At 44.1% G+C, this 20,943-nt stretch overlaps 1 protein-coding gene across 1 annotated transcript in view; it reads right to left on the minus strand.

Moving 5' to 3' along the window:
• The window catches only part of usp14 (ubiquitin specific peptidase 14 (tRNA-guanine transglycosylase)), a 67,593-nt gene extending 47,980 nt beyond the window's left edge, over positions 1 to 19,613 (minus strand). The window contains exons 1-6 of the mRNA XM_070892914.1: positions 19,482 to 19,613; positions 14,923 to 15,068; positions 12,204 to 12,236; positions 6,749 to 6,853; positions 3,948 to 4,051; positions 2,435 to 2,493 (exon numbers count right to left, since the gene is read on the minus strand). Of these exons, the coding sequence (XP_070749015.1) occupies positions 2,435 to 2,493; positions 3,948 to 4,051; positions 6,749 to 6,853; positions 12,204 to 12,236; positions 14,923 to 15,068; positions 19,482 to 19,497 (463 nt within the window). The 5' untranslated portion in view covers positions 19,498 to 19,613. The remainder of the gene's footprint in view (positions 1 to 2,434; positions 2,494 to 3,947; positions 4,052 to 6,748; positions 6,854 to 12,203; positions 12,237 to 14,922; positions 15,069 to 19,481) is intronic.
• Positions 19,614 to 20,943: the final 1,330 nt, after the last annotated feature.

The raw sequence follows: 20,943 nt of genomic DNA on the forward strand, positions 1-20,943 counted from the left end.
TAAGCATGCATTTCTTGCTTCCCCCACCTCCTCCCTCCCCACAACCTTACTCTTGTGCCTTTCTCATTTCAGATACTAAGAAATCCAACCTGCCCAGCCAGTGGGAGTACAAGAGGGAGAAGAGAGTGAAGAAGAAATACGATCACTCGATCAGATACTCACAGACACCAGCTAAGATACTGGTACTGCATGGCGTTTAGAGGATAGCTTAGAGGCAGAATCTGCATGTGTTGAGTCACCAGACACAAGTGAGCTATAGCCAGGACAGGGGGAAAGGGTAGGTGCCAGCTCCCCGGAGGGCAAGGTCACACACAAGTTCTGCTTCAGAGGACTCAGATGAGGACTTCGATGGGACGTCTACAGAAGAACGCTGATGGGTATGCACAACAGAATGGTTGGTGCATTGGCAGGCCTGCCAGAAAGTCTGAGTGCAATGTCAAGGAACATAGAGGAGTCTGGCACCAACCTTGCAGAGAGCTTTGCGCAGAGCTTAGGAGCACACCCTTTCCAGTAGGGCCAAGGTTACCTTCACAGTCACTGCCAACACTGTCCTTGCCCTGGTGTGAGGTTGCAGATCTGGTTGCAGGAGGTGGCAGAGTTCTATGAGCAACTCATTCGTAAAGTGCACATGCCTCACACACTGTTCCTGGCTCAGGTTGAAGTAAGAGAATTGCTCACGGACAGTGGGTAAGACATCCTGCTGAGAACCCTCCTCCTCTCCCTTTTCTCTGCGAGCAGCTTGTCTTCTTCGCTGCCTTTGCTCCATCTTCCTGTCATGCTGCAGGCCAAGGGGGATAACAACTAGAGCACCCATGACTGGGAGCAAGTGGTCTGAGCAGAACCCTTGAAGTCAGAAGCAAGACCTTCTCCATTTGCAGCGCCACTGCGCCACCTCACCAACTTTAAACAATTCTAGAAAGCTGCAAACACTTCAACAAACTTACACAGAGCCAGTGGAAATTAATCAGCAACTAACCCGACTTGATGATCCCTTTAAACATCGATGGTAGGGAGCCCTTGCAGCTGTTGAACACATGTTCAGCTGTGCGAGGTTAACACAGGATGCTAATTCCAGTGTTGAAGACGAAAATGGCAGCGCTGGCATCAAATCATTGATGTCTCGATCTGCCTACTCTACATACTTCTGGCGCACGCTCCCAACTCAGACGCTACACCCTCAACAAGACGGCATTTTTAATCTAAAACAGCACCCGTTGCCCCCAAACAGGTACTACCCAATCAATGGGAGGGGGAAGTCTGTTATCCCGCACGCTCCTTCTGCTGCCTGCGCTTGTTTTCTGCATGCTCTTGGTGACGAGACTCGAGGTGCTCAGCGCCCTCACGGATGCTCTTCCTCCACTTAGAGCGGTTGTTGGCCAGGGGCTCCCAGGTGTCAGTGGGGATGTTGCACTTTATCAAGGAGGCTTTGAGGTGTCCTTGAAACGTTTCCTCTGACCACCTGGGGCTCGCTTGCCGTGTAGGAGCTCCGAGTAGAGCGCTAACTTTGAGAGTCTTGTGTCGGGCATGCGAACAATGTGGCCCGCCCAACGGAGCTGGTCGAGTGTGGTCAGTGCTTCTATGCTGGGGATGTTGGCCTGATCGAGAACACTGACATTGGTGCATCTGTCCTCCCAGGGGATTTGCAGGATCTTGCGGCGACATCGTTGGTGGTATTTCTCCAGCGATTTGAGGTGTCTACGTGTCTATGGTCCACGTCTCTGAGCTATACAAGAGGGCAGGTATCATTGCAGCCCTGTAGGCCAAAAGCTTGGTGCCAGGTTTGAAGGCCTGATCTTCGAACACTCTCTTCCTCAGGTGGCCGAAGGCTGCGCTGGCGCACTGGAGGTGGTGTTGAACCTTGTCGTCGATGTCTGCCCTTGCTGCTCCCGAGGTATGGAAAGTAGTCTACGTTGTCCAGGGCCACGCTGTGGATCTTGATGACTGGGCGGCAGTGCTGTGTGGCGAGGTCAGGTTGGTGGAGGACCTTTGTCTTACGGATGTTTAGCATAAGGCCCGCGCTTTCGTATGCCTGGATGAAGATGTTGACAATAATTTGGAGTTCAGCCTTTCCAGCAAGGGTTCTTAGACAACAATCAAAAGAGGACATTCTGACAGACTTTTACCCGCTTTCCACTCCAGAAGACCAGGTTCAATGGTGGACCTTCACAGCCAGCTGAGATTAGATAGCTGATTGGATCAGCATGAAATAAACATTATGGCTAGGTTCTTCTTGGTCATCAAGACTCAATGTCAAACAATGCACTATATTTACCTACCGAGTGATCAGGAGGGATGCAATTTTTTGAGTCAGACACAACAAACTATCAAATTTTCTTGTTTTTTGGGAGAGGGGGAAAGAAGCATTTAAGCCAAAGATGAATTGTAGGAATTAAATTGAAATTTTTATACAAAATATCAACACTGAACTACTCACCTGCCGTTATATACTGTGGTGGAGTCATAGCTACTGAAGTTCTCAAGGCACCTTTAAATCTAGAAGCATTTGAGAAAAATAAAACATTTCAGAAAATTGGACAGATGCACAAAGATGGTGCAATTTTTTCGATAATTGTTAATATGCAGTATGTAGTAAGAATTATTCCTTTGTTTTCATTCTGTTCTGGCACTGCATAAAAATTCACTATTGCCGATTTTTGGCAAACCATATTTTAGTATACATGTACATTTTCATTAATGTAAATAGCTAATGCTCAACCATTTGATTCTTGGTGATAGAAACCTTGGTAAGATTATTTTGTTAACAAACAGTGACATCTGGGGTACTTGCAATATAATTAAATGACATCTCCAGGAAATGTGCTTAGTATTTCATAGATTAAGAGCAACCAGCACTGAAGAAAAAAAACGCAACAATCTCTCTGCAACCTAGTTATCTATATTGTTCATTTTAAATAATTATTTAAAATGTTCTAAATGCATCATGTGCCACAGAACAAAATCCAAATCCCAGTTGCAAAGTTCATCATAATTCATTCTCAAGTTATCAGACCAGTTAACCTGTAGGATGTAAATTGCACCCCATGGCTCCTTAATATATCCAATACATTCTTGCTTTTTTGTCACTTTTCTAAGAGCTTTTACTTTTCTTCCTCCATCGCAGAACATTTTGGAATTGAGATAGGCATCCTAAATCCATGTTGCAGTGTGCCATCCGAAATCCAGAAACCTTGAGACCGAGATGGGGGTTGGGGGGGGGGGGTCGGGCCAAGGCCAGGGAGGGGTTCGGTTGAGCCGCCGGAGGGGTGGGGGTGGTCGGGCCACAGACTGGATGTCGGGAGGGGGTCGGAGGGCCACCAGAGGTCGGGGGGAGGACGATCGGGCTGCCAGCCAGAGGTGGGGAATCGTTTGGGCCGAGGCCGGGTGGGGGACTGCTCGGGCAGAGGCCGGGTTTTGGGGGGGCGGGGATGTGTGTGTCTGGGCGGGGCCTGCCAGAGGTCGGGGGCGGAACGAGGCCCAGGGGAGATTGGATTTCGGAAAATTTTCCGGTTTCCAGACGACCCCGCCACGGGTCGGCCCGGTATCCAGATTCCGGAACTGCAGATTTTGGACGTCGCACTTGTAACCTGCAGGAACCAGGTGTGCAAGTGCAAACATAAGTGACTCTTCCCATGGGAAACCATCTAGTCTCTTTTATAATCTTTTGCAACACATACTTGTTCATTCACCATTAAAAATCAAACTTTTCAGTTATTACAATTACTTCCTCTTATTCCTTCATTTCCTGGTCAATTTGTCGTGCTTTGAAGTAGATCAGACTTGAAACAATGTAAAAATATGAGAAATTAAGTGAATCCGATTCAAATCCTGATAAAAATCATATATTACTTTACATTCAGATTAATATATTTTGATACGGGAAATTTAATTGCCTTCCCAACAAACCAGTACATATTTTAAATCCTGCTGCAGTCTTTTTTGTCACCTACTTTTTCAGGGTGTCCCTGAGTTCAGGCACTGAACGTAGACACTGTACTGTGGCATTCATATAGCAAGTGTTTCCGAGATTGGTGAGCCCACATGGAAGCTCCATCTATCAATAAAAAAAAACAATAGCCAGTCATTTATATTAGGCTAACTGGTCTATAGTTTCCTGCTTTTTGTCTGCCTCCTTTTTTAAAAAAAAATAGGAGCATTACATTTGCAGTTTTCCAATCTGCTGTGAGCTAAGTGGAATGCCCTATGTTAATATAAGATTGTACCTCTGACAGACTACAGCAAGCTTCCTCATGTGCTTATAAATGTTGTGGTGAACTGAATAGACTAGCATTGGAACCAGAAAAATAGCTGCAATAGTAGTTTACAACATACTTGTAACTGAAAGTGGTATACATGGAAGCCAGAGAATTGGAAATAAAATTACAATCTCATCCTCAAATCTTATTTTAGGTCCCTTTCACCACACACCATTCCACAGGCATGACAATTCATAACATTCCACCACAATTTGTAGGGCTATGAGGAAAGACCAGGAGAGTGGAACTAATTGGAGAGCTCTTTCAAAGAGGCATGATGGGCCAAATGGCCTCCTTTTGTGTTGCATCATTCTATAATTCTACAAAATGCAGTAAGAACCAGTCAGTCTGTTTAGCTCCCACAGCAATTTTGCTGCTGGCTTGGTAGAGATTGGACAGTGTGCAAGTAACCTCGAGTAGGAGTGGGGGAAACAAGAGGGAAAGCAAATGTGAATGTATATTCTAAATTTGATAACAGATTTCATCACTCTGGAAAAACAGGAGAAACAACTGCGCATACATCTAGTATATACTGATAAAATAACATTTATAACAAGCTAAATTCTTCAACATTTTAGGAGGGAGAAAAAAAAACACAGAAAATTCCCATATTTAAATCACCTCAGCAGCTTTTCCCCATGGCGCAGTGCACTTTATGGGCCTCTAACATCCCCAGCATCTAATACTCCCACCTCCAACCTTCCACCCTTAGTCCAGCCAACTGAAGCCTGACTTCAACAACACATACAAGATAGCACATGGATAAGGAGCTTATTATTGGTAGCTTCCTATTGCAACTGTGATGAAAACTATTGCCCTGCACCCGGATTGGGGACGGTAACCTGCCGGGGTGCTGAAGTTCCGCCCACTGAATTCGGCTTACCGCCCCTCAAAGGAAGTCGAGCGCAATCTCGCACGCTCCACTTCCTTTAGGGGCAAGTCCCGAGACGATGCTGTGGCAAGTAGTGCAGTGCTACATGGATGCTCCGCTGCACATTCTGCAAGGTCTCTGATGACCTCCACTATACCACCAGGGTAGTGTGGTACCGGGCCTGCAGCCCAGCACCTAGAACAGAGTGTTGAGCTGCATGATGGCGTCCCGGACAACACGAAAATGAACATAGGGAAGCCGACCCAAGAGTCGGCAAAAAAACCAAGATGGCAGCGCGGGGCGCTGGCGACCTCCCCTTTAACTTCCACCCCACAAGTGGATGCGGCCAGCTTCGCGACCCATGGGGCTGTAAGGGGGCGGTGCGTGGCACCGAGGGATCACCGCGCACGGCGATGACGGCATCACGAGTTGCACGGTGGCCCAGGACACTACCCGCGTTAGCGCTTCCGCAAACTCCCGGGCAATTTCCCAGTAGCATACCGCCACCCACACCCCCCCCCACTTCTGGGCCAAAAAATGTCTTGCGCCCGGTTAACACCCCGAGGGCATCAGCGGGCCTCTGAAAAAGGGACCATTTCGCCCCCTATATGTCAATACAAAACACCCAAACTCCACATCCAACCCAAGTGTTCCCAAAATCCCAATAACACCCACACCTTTGTTGCTTTCTGCCCATTTTGGATTCATTCAGCTTCCCAGTTGTAAGGCTCTGGCTTTTCCATTCTCAGTGCTAGATCTCCCCATACTCTTACCACCCCATCCCTTCCACTCTCCCTTGATAGTTTGTATTTATAACACTGAAATTTATTGGATATTGTGCATAGTACAATTTTACATATTCATTGATCTAATGGTCATTTATATCTATTAAAAATATTTCGAATGCATATTGGTGTGATGCACAAAGCATCAACCCAGCACATCAGAATTTCAACCAAACAGAACCATAATAATATGTAGTCATTAATGATTAGTCATTTTTGACAACTCATAACATTCAAACAAACAAAAATCACTGATACATAACTGCCATGAGAGTTCGTCACCGCTCCATTATAACTTTAAAAACCAATACTGTATAGCGCATAAAAACTTCAACAATTCATAAAATTCAGAAAGCTTACCCAGAAAACTTCCCACCCCTTTTGACAGACATAACACGGGACTCTCTTGGGCCTCTGAACATCTGGGATTCCGGATACATCCCTCTTCCCTCCCCCCTCCCATATTTCACCATCGCCAACCAGCTAACTAACTAACTAACTTTAAGATGCCAATATAATTGACCCAATCTGAACAAACAACAGACTCAGGCAGGAATCCATCTTAGATGGTTTAAAAAAAGTCCCAGGAGATACCATGTATCCAGGACTTCAATTCGCGCACAAGCAAAAATGCCTCTTTACATAACTGCGTTAATGATCAGGTCTCCAGCCTTGCCTCTTCCACTCTCTGCTACTGAGGCCCCAGCCCAATTCTGTGATCCATCCTCAGCTCCCACACTACTGAACATTAAAGATGCTGCACCTTTTAACTGTCCCACCCCACCTCCATACAGCAAACATGCCATTATTGAAATAATGTAACTTTTGCAAATACTTACAGCTGAAGCTAGCTGTTCTTCTGTCATGTCTTCCATGAAGGTTGGACGTACAACTGGTTCTTCAGGCAATGCCTCTGCTGATCCCATCATTAGCAGAGTCATTCCCTGTAAATTTTAATTACATGGGTTTGTAGTTAGACAACCTTCATATCCCAGCAGACACGTCAAATTCTTCACCTGCCTACATTTTATGCTGGATGAGCATTATTTTTAAAATTAAGAAAACAGAGGTGAAGACCAAGGTCATAGTCTGGGACACCATCAAGACCGAAAAAAGTAAAAAGGTGCCTGGATACTTCAGAAAGTAGTGATAAAGTAATGTCAAACTTGGGTTTTAAAAACCTGGAAACTGTGGGAGGAATTAAAGACTGATGGATGCAAGGAGTTGTGTAGTTTTGAGGTCCTGAGAAAGAATTAGTTAGGAGTCAGAGATTCTGTAATGAATAATTTTAATTTCATGAGTGTAAGAATATAGGGAGGCGAATGAATGCAGCAGTGTATTTGAAGTTTATAAGGAGCAAGAAAGGAAAGTTCAGATAAGCACTTACCAGAGAACGGTTGCAATAGAGAGGTCAGAGGATAGAGAAGGGTGGCAGAGCAGAGGACAAACTTTCTTTTGTGTCCTGATGGTGAATTAGGACAGAACTTTCCAGGTGATGGATAATGTGACAGGTAACAGCAGCTTCCATAACTTAAAGTATCTATATGGGGTGACAGTTTGAAGGCTAATAGAGATTACCTTTCTTAATTGACAGTGTGAAAATTTCCAAGGAGAGAAAAATGAACTGGCAGTAATAAGAACTTGAACCAATGGCATAAAACAGATGTGAGTTCAGAAAATGGGAGGGATAATAGTAGGAGCAACAGTCTTATTGGAGTTCAAAGAGCAGAGGACCAAACTTAGTGGGGATAAAATTTAATGACAGTCATAATGGTAGAACAGAATTGAGAAAGAGACGGGAGTGCTTCACCAAGATTAAGGTTAAAGTTGGAGAAAAGTAAACAGACTTGCCTTTCAGGAAAGAAGGAGGATACTAAGGAAGATTCACAGAAACAAGAGCCATTTTTGACAAGGCACTATAAGGAACATGGCAAAGCTTAATTAATAAATGAAATTCACAGAAATAAAGCTGAAATTTATCAAATATTAAAATAAAACAAACATCTATTCACATTAATACAACTCAAATTGCCCATTGTAAAAAGGTATTGCAAGAAAGCTTGCTTTGGGAGTTTTGTGTCAGGCATGTGAACAATGTGGCCCGCCCAACGGCTTCGATGCTGGGGATGTTGGCCTGACTGAGGACACAAACGTTGGTGCGCCTGACCTCCTAGGGATTTGCAGGGATCTTGTGGAGACATCGTTGGTGGTATTTCTCCAGCGATGTGAGGTGTCTACTGTATATGGTCCACGACTCTGAGCCATACAGGAGGGCGTGTATCACTACAGTCCTGTAGACCATAAGCTTGGTGCCAGATGAGGGCCCGATCTTCGAACACTCTCTTCCTCAGGCGGCTGAAGGCTGCGCTGGCGATGTTGAACCCAGTCATCGATATCTGCCCTTGCTGATAATAGGCTCCCAAGGTATGGAACGTGGTCCACGTTGTCCAGGGCCGCGCTGTGGATCTTGATGACTGGGGGTCAGTGCTGTATGGCGGGGTCAGGTTGGTGGAGGACCTTTGCCTTATGAATGTTTAGTGTAAGCCCCATGCTTTTGTACGCCTCGGTGAAGATGTTGACTATGACTTGGAGTTCAGCCTCTGAATGTGCGCAGACGCAAGCATCGTCCACGAACTGTAGCTCGATGACAGAGGATGGGACGGTCTTGGATCTGGCCTGGAGGCGACGAAGGTTGAACAGGTTCTCACTGGTTCTGTAGTTTAGTTCCACTCCAGCAGGGAGCTTATTGAGTGTGAGGTGGAGCATTGCAGCGAGGAAGATCGAGAAGAGGGTTGGCGCGATGACGCAGTCCTGCTTGACCCTGGTCCAGACGTGGATTAGATCTGTGGTGGATCCGTTGGTCAGGATCACGGCTTGCATGTTGTCGTGGAGCAGGCGGTGGATGGCAACAAACTTTTGGGACAGCCGAAACGGAGGAGGACGCTCCATAGTCCCTCGTGGTTAACAGGAGTGTTATTAAAAGAAACTTGACAGAGCCATATAAGGAGATGTTAAGGCAGATGACCAAATAGGTTCTAAGGAGAGTCTTAAAGAAGAAAAGTAGAGAGGTGGAGAGAGTTAGGGAGGGAATTCCAGAGCTGAGGACATAGGCAGCTGAAGGCACGACCGCCAATGATGGAGCATATAAAATCGGAGATGTTCAAAAGTCCAGAATAGGTGAGAGCAGGGGTCTCGGGGGATTAGAGGGCTGGAGGAGATTACAGAGATGAGGAGGGACGAGGCCATGGAGGGATTTAAAAACAAGGATGAAAGTTTTTTTTTTTTAAATCGAGGCATTGTTTAACTGGAAGCCAATGTAGGTCAGCAAGTACAGGGGAGATGGGTGAACGAGACTTGGTGAGTTAGCACATGGGCGGTAGTGTTTTGGATGACAAGTTTATGGAGGGTAGAACTAGGGAGGCCCACCAGGGCTGCATTGGAATAGTCAAGTCTAAAGGTGATAAAGGCATGGATGAGGATTTCAGCAGCAGGTAAGTTAAGGCAAGAGTGGAGACGGGCGATATTACGAAGGTAGAAATGGGCAGTCTTCATGATAGAGTGGATATGAGATAGGATGCTCAATTCGTGATCAAATATGACACCATGGTTACGAACAGGCTTGGTCAGCATTAGACAGTTGCTGGGGAGAGAGCTCGAAACAATGGCTTCGGACTTCCCAATATTTAATTGGAGGAAATTTCTACTCATCCAGTGCTGGATGTCAGACAAGCAATCTGATAGTAGAGAAATGGTAGAGAGTTCGAGAGAGGTAGAGGAGACGTAGAGCTGGGCATCATCAGCATACATGTGAAGTCAGTTGTGTTGCCGGATAATGTCATTGAAGGGCAGCATGTCGATGAGAAACAGGAAAGGGGCCAAGGATAGATCCTTTTGGGGACACCAGAGGTGACAAAGTGGGATCAAGAAGAGAAGCCATTGCAAGTGATTCTATGATTATGGTTGGAAAGATAGAAATTAAACCAGGTGAGTGCAATCCCATCCAGCTGGACGATGGTGAAGAGGCGTTGGAGCAGAATTTTGTGGTCAACCGTGTCAAAGGCTGCAGACAGGCTCAAAAGAACGAGAAGGGATAATTACCTTTGTCACAGTAAATTAGGATGTCATTTGTGGCCTTCGTAAGAGCAATTTCAGTACTGTGGCAGGGGCAGAAGCCTGATTGGAGGGATTCAAACAAGGAAACTATCCTAGTTTATTATCCACTGAGGTCACCATCTACACTTGTGCCCAATGGTGTTAACTCATCAGTAGCGAAAACAGTTAGTCACAAATGAAAACTTGTTGTTCTTTCAATATAATTACATAGAATGTACAGCACAGAAATATGCCATTCATCCCAATTGGTCCATGACATTGGCCCGGAAATTGCAGTCAGCAACCAAGCGTTGGCACTCGCCACTGACCTCGAAGAAAGCTGCCCATAAAGATCTAGCAATCTCAGTGGTGTGCATTTCAGCTCTCTATGACCTATCTTTGAATCTGGTGACAAATCAAGTGAATCCTAAGCATCCAGCAATAGCGATGTCATTGAGTTGGCCATGCAGCCAATCACAGAATCTAATTTACTTTCTATAAATTTTACAGAGAGCAAAATAAAGATTGGGCTATATACATATGATTAAGGTAGAAGCTGAAATATCAAACAAACTTTAAAAAAAAATTAAAAACTTAGCATTCTTAAATATATTAAAAACTTATCATTCTTAGAAAAATTTGATATCCCACAAGTATAAAATTAATTTTTCAGGGCCAGAGCAGTTCATCAGCAATTACACCCCTCAACAAAGCTCAAAAGTTTTAGGGGGGTTTTAAACAGCGACATTCTATCATAAAGGGGGACGTTTTCGTCATTGAATGTGATTTCAACTTATTGCCAGCTCTAGGGAGTTCCACAGCACAACCTGTGGCAGAGCAGTGAATGACTGACCGTAACTTCCACACATGCAGTCAGTTTCAGAGGGGAACGTTGACAGTTTTACCGTGATTACCACCACAAAATTCAGGCGAATGTTTATGCTGCATATGAGCCTCCTAATACCACAGGATCTTTAACACCACCTGTGGAGAGCCATAGTTTAATGTCTCAGCCAAAATATGGTATCTTCTACAATGTTGCACTGAAATGTCGGCCGAGATTGTGTGCTTAAATCTGTAGTGGGACTGGAATTCTCACCCTCCTGATTCGGGGGGGGGGGGGGGGTGGGGGCGAGTCCTACCAACTGAGTTAAGGTGACACAATGACAAAGTAATTTGAGTAAGCAGATGAAGTAATGAAATCCAATTTAGAAAGGCGTGAAATATGCTCATTGTAGTGAAACTTTTCAACGTCCAGAATCTAATTTGCTCTGCATGATTGCTATACTGAAATTACTATCAATTTAGTGAAAATGTATCCACTAATCTCCTACAAGGCATTTTAAAAAAAGTTTAAAGCATTTGTGTCCTTTTAAAATTATTTTCAATTTTAGATAAAGTATCCAATTTGTTTTAGCTCAGACCTCAACCTCAAGTAGAGAATGACTCAGGTAAGTAATGGATAGGTTATTGGACTAATAATCCAGAGAACGCCGAAATCCCACCATTTTTTAAATATTAATCCTCAGATGTTGGCATCACTAGCAGTGCCAGCATTTATTGCCAGCCCGAGAATCCCAGAAAACAACTGAGTGGCTTGCTTAGCCACTTCAAAAGTCAACGATGTTTGTGTGGAGTCACATATAGGCCAGACTGGGTAAGGTCGGCAGGTTTTCCACCCTAAAGGACATTAGTGAACCAGTTTGATTTTTAGCGACAATGCCACAGCTCCACGGCAAAAACAGTATGCTCATAGTGCAGAGTTGTCCAGTAAATTAGCCACTAGTCACATGTGGCTAATTGGGAATCCAGGTGTGGCTAATTGTATTTTTGATTAGTAATAGACAGTCACTGGTCACATGACCTCAATGCTCATATTCACATAGCGTATGCATGTGTACTGTGGGAGCATCTTCACCACACGGACTGCAGCAGTTCAAGACGAAGGCCCACTACCACCTTCTCAAGGTTCAACTAGGAAAGGGCAATAAATGCCGGCCTGCCAGTTATGCCCATATCTCAAGAATGACTAACTTTTAAAAAAATAACAAATTCAAGCTGAGCCTTTTCATTTGAAACTGGGTACCACTCAGCTGCCCATTAGTGATATTCTACTGTTTCAAACAAATACTCTAGGATTAAAGGCTTCCATGATAAATATTATTGCATTAAATTATTTTAATAGTTTCTCATCTTACTTACCGTCTTTATCTTGATGCTGCCCCATTCATCATCCTAAAAATAGAGATAGAGAATTAAAAAGCTTGGTTTTCAAAAAAACTGCTAAGGAAATTTAAAAGAGCTTGATACTAGGATAGGTTTCTAACAAAGATTATCAAAGCAAGCCATTTTGATGAATTTCAAACAGGCTCCACACCTCGAAGTCATGTCAGAAGACAACAGTAATAGCCATTGGGAATATCTCTCATAGGGAAAGATCTATGATTTGGTAGACAACAGTGGTACAGATAACAGGTTTTCAGCATGTTATAGTATACATTCAAATAGGCTGGCTACTCCCAAGTTGTAACGAACATATTACAACATATTTGAGCAACTGGTCAAAATGGCTACGTGTTGATGACATGTGCCTGGAGCATTTAGCCATTGGGGACACGAGGTGAGGGAAGGCTGCAGGTCCATGGAGACAGGAAATTAGTCATGCATTCACTAACACACAAGATGAGAAATTTGTGTACCTCATTCGGACTAAAAGTAAGGTGGGTTTTCATCTTATAAGCGAGTATTATTCTCACTTCAGTTGTGCTCAGTGGAACAAATTATCCAAAAATAGTAGTACGGGAAGATATTCCCATCAGCGGCTCCTCTGATATTTAAATAACAACACTCCCTTCTGACCTCAGTCCAAGGTTCCACTGCGGACTTAAAATGAGACACAATTCAGCACAATAGATAGAGCGAAGAGAGATTTAAAATCAGCAGTCGAAGCCAGACCTGAAATCAGGAAGGAGACGATATTTAAACATCACACTGCAGGAGAAATAGAGGAATGTACGGATTTGAAATGAGAAAGAACAGATATAGGGCTGGATTTTTAGCTTTTGAGATTTCGGAGCAGTCCTGATACTGCCTGGAAAAAGTTTGCGCCCTCATCTGCAAAATTCGGCAAAAAATTAGGTGTTCACTAGAGATACACCTTTATGGGGGCACATAACATGTCCAATATTAACTCCATTCTTCAGTTTCCTCCATTTAGGAGAACCGGTCCATTATGAGCTGGCGACCTGCGACTCTTACTGCGGCAGCATCTCCATGCTGTCTCCCCAGTGAATGGTGTGGCTATCCAATGGGGGCCTCGCCAGGCTCCTCTTCATCAGTCTCCTCCTCCTGAGGTGGGTATGCAATCCCCACTGGCAATGCCTGGCCCCTCATGATGACCAAGTTGCGCAACATTCAGCACACCACAATGAATTCAGATACCTGTTGAGGGGAGTATTGAAGGTTGCCCCCAGAACGGTCCAAGCATCGGTCTGCCTGTAGGAGATGGCATATCTCTGTCAGAACTTCATTTCGGAAGCGTAGCCTTCTCATACACTGCTCCTCAGAGAGCTGGAGGTATGAGCGTTGGTGCCTGCAAACACATGGGGGGGGGGCAAGGCCTCTTCCCCAGATGTCTTCGACCTCTCCTCATCCGTGTCGACATGGCCAAGAGCCCTTCTTTTAGCTTAACGCCGCCTAGCAATAGCATGGAGCATGATACGCTGTCGAACTAGTAATGCCCCCATTAAATTCTCACACTGAAGTTGTAAGGGCACTGTAATGGCAGATAAAAGTGCCGTTTGCAAGTCTGAGATTCATGCAGTCAATGTGAGCTGCGATGCAAGATCCTGATCCCTACATTTAAATACATCACCAATACCACCTGCTGCACCCTGGGAACGGCTGTTTTTTCAGATGTTCCCTGGGACGGGCGTTTAATGAGGCATCAGGGCCAAATTTTTCATCCGGGGCGCTAGTGGAGTGTTGTATAACAATTGACGTCATGATCTCGATGAAACTAGAGGGCAGGGCAGTAAGTTTTTGCGCTACCGCAAAACATGAGCAGAATTTGCCAGACGGGCGCTAAAAGCTGGACGCCCAGCATTACGCCTAGAAACACCATTTACCGCGCCTGCGGGGCACAAGCAGTGGCACAAATGAGCCGAAAATCCAGCCCATAAAATTTAGATGTGGATGTCATCCAATAGAGAGAGAACAATTTTGATGTTTTAGAACTGTGACTCGAGTCTTGTATACAAGCCTCATATTTTTTTAGTTTTTAGGTTGAAATTTGGGGTGGGGTCATCTTATGAATATGTTGTTGGTTGGTATACTACATTTTTCTACTGATGATTGATGGGGAGAATTATATATTAACAGAAATCTAGCACGGTCATATTTAAAGAATTTTTCTTGATCAAGTCAAAGTGAGTTCACAATCCTTTGGCTCAATGGCAAGGAATTTGTTATAAAATGCTGATACTGGCTTAGCACCAAAAAAGAGATGAAACGAATCAAACCACTTAAGCTGGACCTTGGTGAACCAATACTGAGGCACACAAAATAAAGTGCATCAGCTAGTAACATGGAACATTTAATTGAAATGTTTGTTCTTTCTAGCGATACAAGCGAGAACGGACAATCTGAAGATAGCCCTTCAACATACTTATATAACCTTCTAGCTCTAGTTTTTAAAATAATAAATGTGGCAAAATAAGCAGGGACAAAGTGATTCACCATGGGGAGGTTAGTTTTGGATACTTCGTTGACCTGTTTTCTAGGTTTCAGGTTGCAAGGGATGGAAGGGAACATAAAAGCAGAACATTTTTAAATGATCCACCCTCACAAAAAAAACACAAAGCGTAAAAACAGTTTTGATAAAACTATCCGATATAGCATTATTAGTACAAAGAAACCGTACCTTTAGCGTGCCTCCTTTAATCATAACCTTCTGTCTTTCAGGCTGAACTCCAGTCAATGCAAATAACTGTGCCTTGAAAACTACAGGTGGATCATCAGTGTTCAACTCCAATCCATCAAACTTCTCCTTCCCCCATTTGACATTTACTAGGAAGCAGAAATAAATTTTAATTTATTCAACAGCAAAATGTGCCACAGTAATTTGAAAGTTCATATAGTATAACACTTGTAAAATTTCTAAATTGTCTTCCGGTATTCCTGAAGTTGATTTATTTTCTCCCACTAGGAACACAAGTGCATAAATGTTTTGCCAATTCATGAAAACATACATTGCTTTCAGCAAAATATAGAAGTACTATATGCATTTAGTTGACTAAATCTCGGAAATATCTTCATAGCTGATCCTGAGGAAGTACTTATATTGGCTAACGACATGGGTTTTTACTTTCACTAACCGAGCAGGAAGACCATCCCAGCTGTCAATCATTTTGTGGAAGAACTGCTTCATTTAGCTAATTTGCACTCTTGTATCAGGAGTAACCATTTCTATTCCATATAGTATCTTACACATCCCTATAAGGTCTCCTCTCTTGCCTACTTTCAAGACTAAAGAGCCCAATTTTTTTTCTATCGCTCATATCTCAGTCCTGATGGTCCTTCTCTGCACTGCTCTTGCATGTGTGCCTTGTACATTAGTGACCATCACCGAATGCAGTACCCGAGGTACGGCCTAACCAGAGCACTATACAGCTTCAGCATGACTGTCTCAGACTTCAACTTTACTAATTTGGCAATATAAGGCAGTATTATGCTAATTGTACATAGTCACAGGTAACTTTCTATCCCTCTTAGATCTCTTCATGCATCATTCTTAACTAGTTGGATACCATTCTTTACTAGTTGGATACCATTCTTTATATTCCCCATTTTTTCCTTCCAATATGTAAAGCATTGCTGCTGCCACCATAGTTATGCCCATTTGAAAATATGGTCTAATATTCTTAGCTGCTGTGCCAGACTGTACTGTCAATGTCAGCTGTGACTCAGTGGGTAGCACACTCGCCTCTGAGTCAGAAGCGTGTGGGTTCAAGTCTCACTCCAGGAACGCAAGCATATAATCTAGGCTGACACTCCAGTGCATTGCTGAGGGAGTGCTGCACTGCCAGAGGTGCCTTCTTTCAGATGAGACGTTAAACCACCTCTCAGGTGGACGTAAAAGATCCCATGGCACAATTTTGAAGAAGAGCAGGGGAGTTATCCCCGGTGTCCTAGCCAATATTTATACCTCAATCAACATAACAAACACAGATTATCTGGTCATTATCACAGTGCTGTTTGTGGGAGTTTGCTGTACACAAGTTGGCTGCCGCGTTTCCCACATTCCAACAGTGACTACACTCCAAAAGTACTTCATTGGCTGTAAAGCACTTTGAGTCGTCCGGTGGTCATGAAAGGCGCTAAAGAAATGCAAGTCTTTCTTTCTTTTATTGCAACCCCCCCAAGTTTAGCTCTGCCTGCAAATTTATTGGAATTTTTTTACATTTCTGAATCCAGATCATTTATATAGATCAGAACAGCAGGGGCCCCAACTCCAATCCTTGAGGCAGCGCAATCGATATATTTTCTCAAAAGAATATAACTCGCATTTCAGTCAATTCCTTATCCACTTCCTGTTTCACCTAGATATTCATTGCCTTAGGTTTGTGTAGCAGTTTTGCATGTGAAACCTTTCAAAGGAGTTCTAGAGGTATGGGTGTACTATATAGCTCATCGGCTGCTGGAAACCTTCATCCGTACCTTTTAAACTTGACTATTTCAACGCACTCCTGGCCGGACTTCCATCTTCCATAAACTTACCATCCAAAATTCTGCTGCCCGTATCCTAACTCACACCAAAATTGCCTACAACTCTCCAAGATATCTGCGCTTCTCCAACTCTGGCCTCTTGCTCATCTACAATTTTTAATTGCTCTACCATTGGCAGTCATGCCTTCAGATGCCGAGGCCCCAAGCTCTAAATTCACTCCCTAAACCTCTCCGCCTCTCTTTCCTCCTTCAAGACGCTCTTTAAAACCTACTCTTTCTCTGCCCCAATATCTCATGTGTCTCTATCAAATTTTCTTTTGTAACGCTCCTGTGAAGCACCTTGGGATGTTTTACTACATTAAAGGTTATATAAATGCAAGTAGTTGTTATCTCTAATGACCACATAGGATTTCACTTTCTCAAAAAAGTCAAGAAAGTGGTGAGGCAAGTTGTGCTCCTTCTGAAACTATGCTGGTTGCCATTATTACTAGGTTATTTTGATAAATTTGCTCCTCAACTTTATTTCTAATGATATATTTCATTATTTTGGCAGTTACTGATGGAAGACTAATAAGTTAGTGGCCATCTAGGTTTGTTTTATCAACCGGTACCATAGTCTTGTTTACAATTCAGTGCAGCATACTTGGTATTCCTAACAACTTCATGATGATGACCATCAACACTTCATGGATTTTGGCCCTCATCTCACGGATATCTAGCACCTATTCCTCAGTATTGATTTTGACATTCTCCATGATTGTGACCATGGTGAGGTATCCCTCCTTGGCCTCGGCACTGTGAATGATAGTCAGTATATACTATCCTCCTCCGTTGTCCAGCTCCACTGGACTGTCCTCATAAGGAGGTACAGTAGCATTGTGGTTGTTACTGAACTTTTAATCCAGAGGCCTGGACTAATGATCCAGAGACAAGTTCAAATCCCACCACAGCATCTGGCTAATTTCAGATAATTAAATAAATCTTGAATTTTAAAAGTTATCAATAATGGTGATCATAAAAACCCATCTGGTTCACGGATGTCCTTTAGGGAAGGAAATCTGCCAGCCTATATGCGACTCCAGGCTGACTTTGAACTGCCCTCTGAAGCCACTCAGTTTTATTCAAGAGGGTTCACCACCACCTTCAAGGGTAATTAGGGATGGGCAATAAATGCTGGCTGTGGGAACATAGGAACAGGAGTAGGCCATTTAGCCCCTCAAGCCTGTTAACCTTGCTGATGACGTCCACATTACATGAATGAAAAAACAATGGTTCCACTCCTAACTGTCCCAATGCAGCTAGCACATTTGCAGCAATGGCTTACTTTCGAGCACTCTACACATTCACCTCCTGAGTCTTCCAAGGATTTATTCTTGACCCCTTCCTCTTTCTCAACTACTCACTATTGCTTGGTGATGTCGTCCTTTGGCACAGGCTCAATCTCTATATGCATGCTGATGACAGTATAATAAAGCTGTATTATCATTTCCAGCACTCAGGAGAATCAAAAACATGGGACCTCCCCACCTACTCTTCAAAATAGTGCAATAGGCACTTTTATATCCTCCTAAAAGGGTAGACGGGGCCTTGGTTTAACATTTCACCCAAAAGACAGCATCTCTGACAATGTAGCACTCCCTCAGTACTGCACTGAAGTGCCAGTCTCACTTATATGCTCAAGTCTCTGAAGTAGGACTTGCACCCATGACTTTCTGACTCGAGGCGAGAGTGCGACCCAATGAATCAATGAGGACACCTAAATTATTAAACTGATGTATCAGTTCTTGCTCAAGACATTTTATTTATAGACTTACATTAAATAGCAACTTATTTCTATGAACCATCTCAACCCACTTCAGATACAATTAATCACCAAGTGTAATGACTATTGGGAAATACTGCAACATTGCAGACAGCAAGATCACACAAATATCAATGTGGCAAACAATCAGCGAATGTGTTTTTCATTTTAACAGAACATTGCTTTTTGAAACATACCATTCGATCTTTAATATCTATCTAAATCATCAGAACCATCAAACCGATGTCAGGTTAATGTGCAACCTCTTCATTTAAATCCACATTTCCGGCAGTGTACATATTTCTATCCAACTGTGCAGGAGTAAAATATTTTACTAAAGGAGGATAGTGGGCATTAAAACTATATACACTGGTCATTTAGCCTGTGAAATTAAAATTAATTCAGCAATTGTGCTTCATTGAGTTATAAAATGGATTTTTAATTAACATCTGAATGTTTATACATAAAAAGTCGAGTCCTTCTGAAATATACGTTTAAAAAGAGGTTGAAGAGCTGAAGGGGGCAGTAGCAGCAGCGGCCGTGCGACAGGTTTCTGCACAATCATTGTGGCAGGTTTTCTGCGAAGGACACGCACAGCTGCTCAGCTACGAACAAAAAAAAATATCAGAGCGGAAACAGACGGGGAAAAGGAAACATTTTCCACATTAATCTCCATTAAAATAACCCGCATTAAATAAAATGAGTTAAACGCAACCACTCCACACCCGGCCCCGGGGCCTCGGTGGATATTAAAGAAAAATCAAACTCCACCTCATTGCTTTCAGCTCGGTCACCGCCTCCAGTCCCCACAGGGCCTGCCTACTGACAAATGAACCAAGCACGGTTTCACTGGTCAGGCCAGCCCGGGGAGCCCAAGGCCTAGGGCGCACTAATCGCCCCACTTCCAGACTGAAATAAAAGGGGGAAATAGGGGAGGTTGCCACCGGGCCTACCTGTGAAGATGGGCATGTTGCCGCCAAGCGCTGCTCCTGTTCAGCTCTCCGATTGCCACTGAGCTCGGTCTCATTCAAACCCTGCCCCCAGCCCGCGCGGCACCACCACTGACAAAACACCACGCCTGCGCACCGCCAGTAACAAAGCACTGCGCCTGCGCAACGTCAGTCAAAGCACCGAGCTTGCGAATCGCCACGCTCTGACAGCCACTGAGCAGCCTGCCGAATCCTGGCCGTCGCTTCCATTCGCAACGCTTGACTCCGCTTGCGGTCTGGTTTGTTCAAGGCCCAAAGTTTGCTGCTTGATCCAAACGAACATTGGGGTGACATCATTAAACTGGGCGGTGAAACAAACATCCCGTCCTGTTAAAACCTTAATCTAATATAATACTAGCCCCTCTCTCCCCACAGCCTGTACCTTTCTCTGGTTCAAATATTTATCGAATTTTCAAAAAGGATGGTCTGTCTCTCAAACACTCACTGTGGCCCCTATCTCAGCACTGAAGCGGCCCTCATCAGAATCACAAACGTTATTCTACATCCTTCTCAGCCTGTCTGCAGCCTTTGATCACGGTTGACCACTCTGTCCTCCTCCAACACCTCTCCACTGCTGTCCAGCTGGGTCAGAGTGCCCTCGCCTGGTTCCATCCCTATCTAGTCATAGCCAGCAAATCTGCACTCCTCCTACAACCTTCCAAGAAGTCTGTTTCATCAACTCTGGTTCCTTGTACATCCCTTACTTCCTTCACACCATACCAGTGTTGGCGGCTGTGCTGCCTAGGACCCAAGCTCTGGAATGTCCCTACCTCTCAGACAGATTATGTCTTCTGTAGCTCAGTGGATAGTTCACTTGCCTCTGAATCAAAAGGTTGTGGGTTCAAGTCCCACTCCAGAAACTTGAATACAAGAAATAGGATTAGGCCATTTGGCTCCTTGAGCCTGCTCTGCCATGGCAGGCTTAACTCAAGGTGATCTCCTGGACTAGTTTTGATCGCCTGGATGGCTCAGAGAGGAATTTTCCCATATTTTTTCCCCCAATTGGCCTGGGTTTTTAATTTGTTTTTTTGCCCCTCCCAAGAGATCATATGGCCCCGGTTGGGGTGGAGTGTAGAATGTTGCGGTGCAGGGGGTGTCGCAGTGGGGGGGACTGGTTGGGCCGGATGCTCTTTACCTTTTTGCCATTGTTTATTGTTAATAGGTTTATATGTAATTGTTATATATGCAATATATGCAATAAAGGTACAAACTGAGTACTGTTTAACTAAACAAGGTACAACCTTGGCTCTGCTTTATTTAGGCCCAAAGTGCCTGACTCTCAACATGGCTGGCCTTTTATACCTGAGCAGCACCATGTGCGTGCTGCTCAGTGGCCTCTAACAATGACGCCATCTGGTGGCTACAAACAGAATGTACACACATGACAATACCCCCCTGTGAGATCTTATCACAGTCTTTCACAGGT

This window comes from Pristiophorus japonicus, chromosome 1, assembly GCF_044704955.1.
Source record: "Pristiophorus japonicus isolate sPriJap1 chromosome 1, sPriJap1.hap1, whole genome shotgun sequence".
NCBI classification, from domain to species: Eukaryota; Metazoa; Chordata; class Chondrichthyes; family Pristiophoridae; genus Pristiophorus; species Pristiophorus japonicus.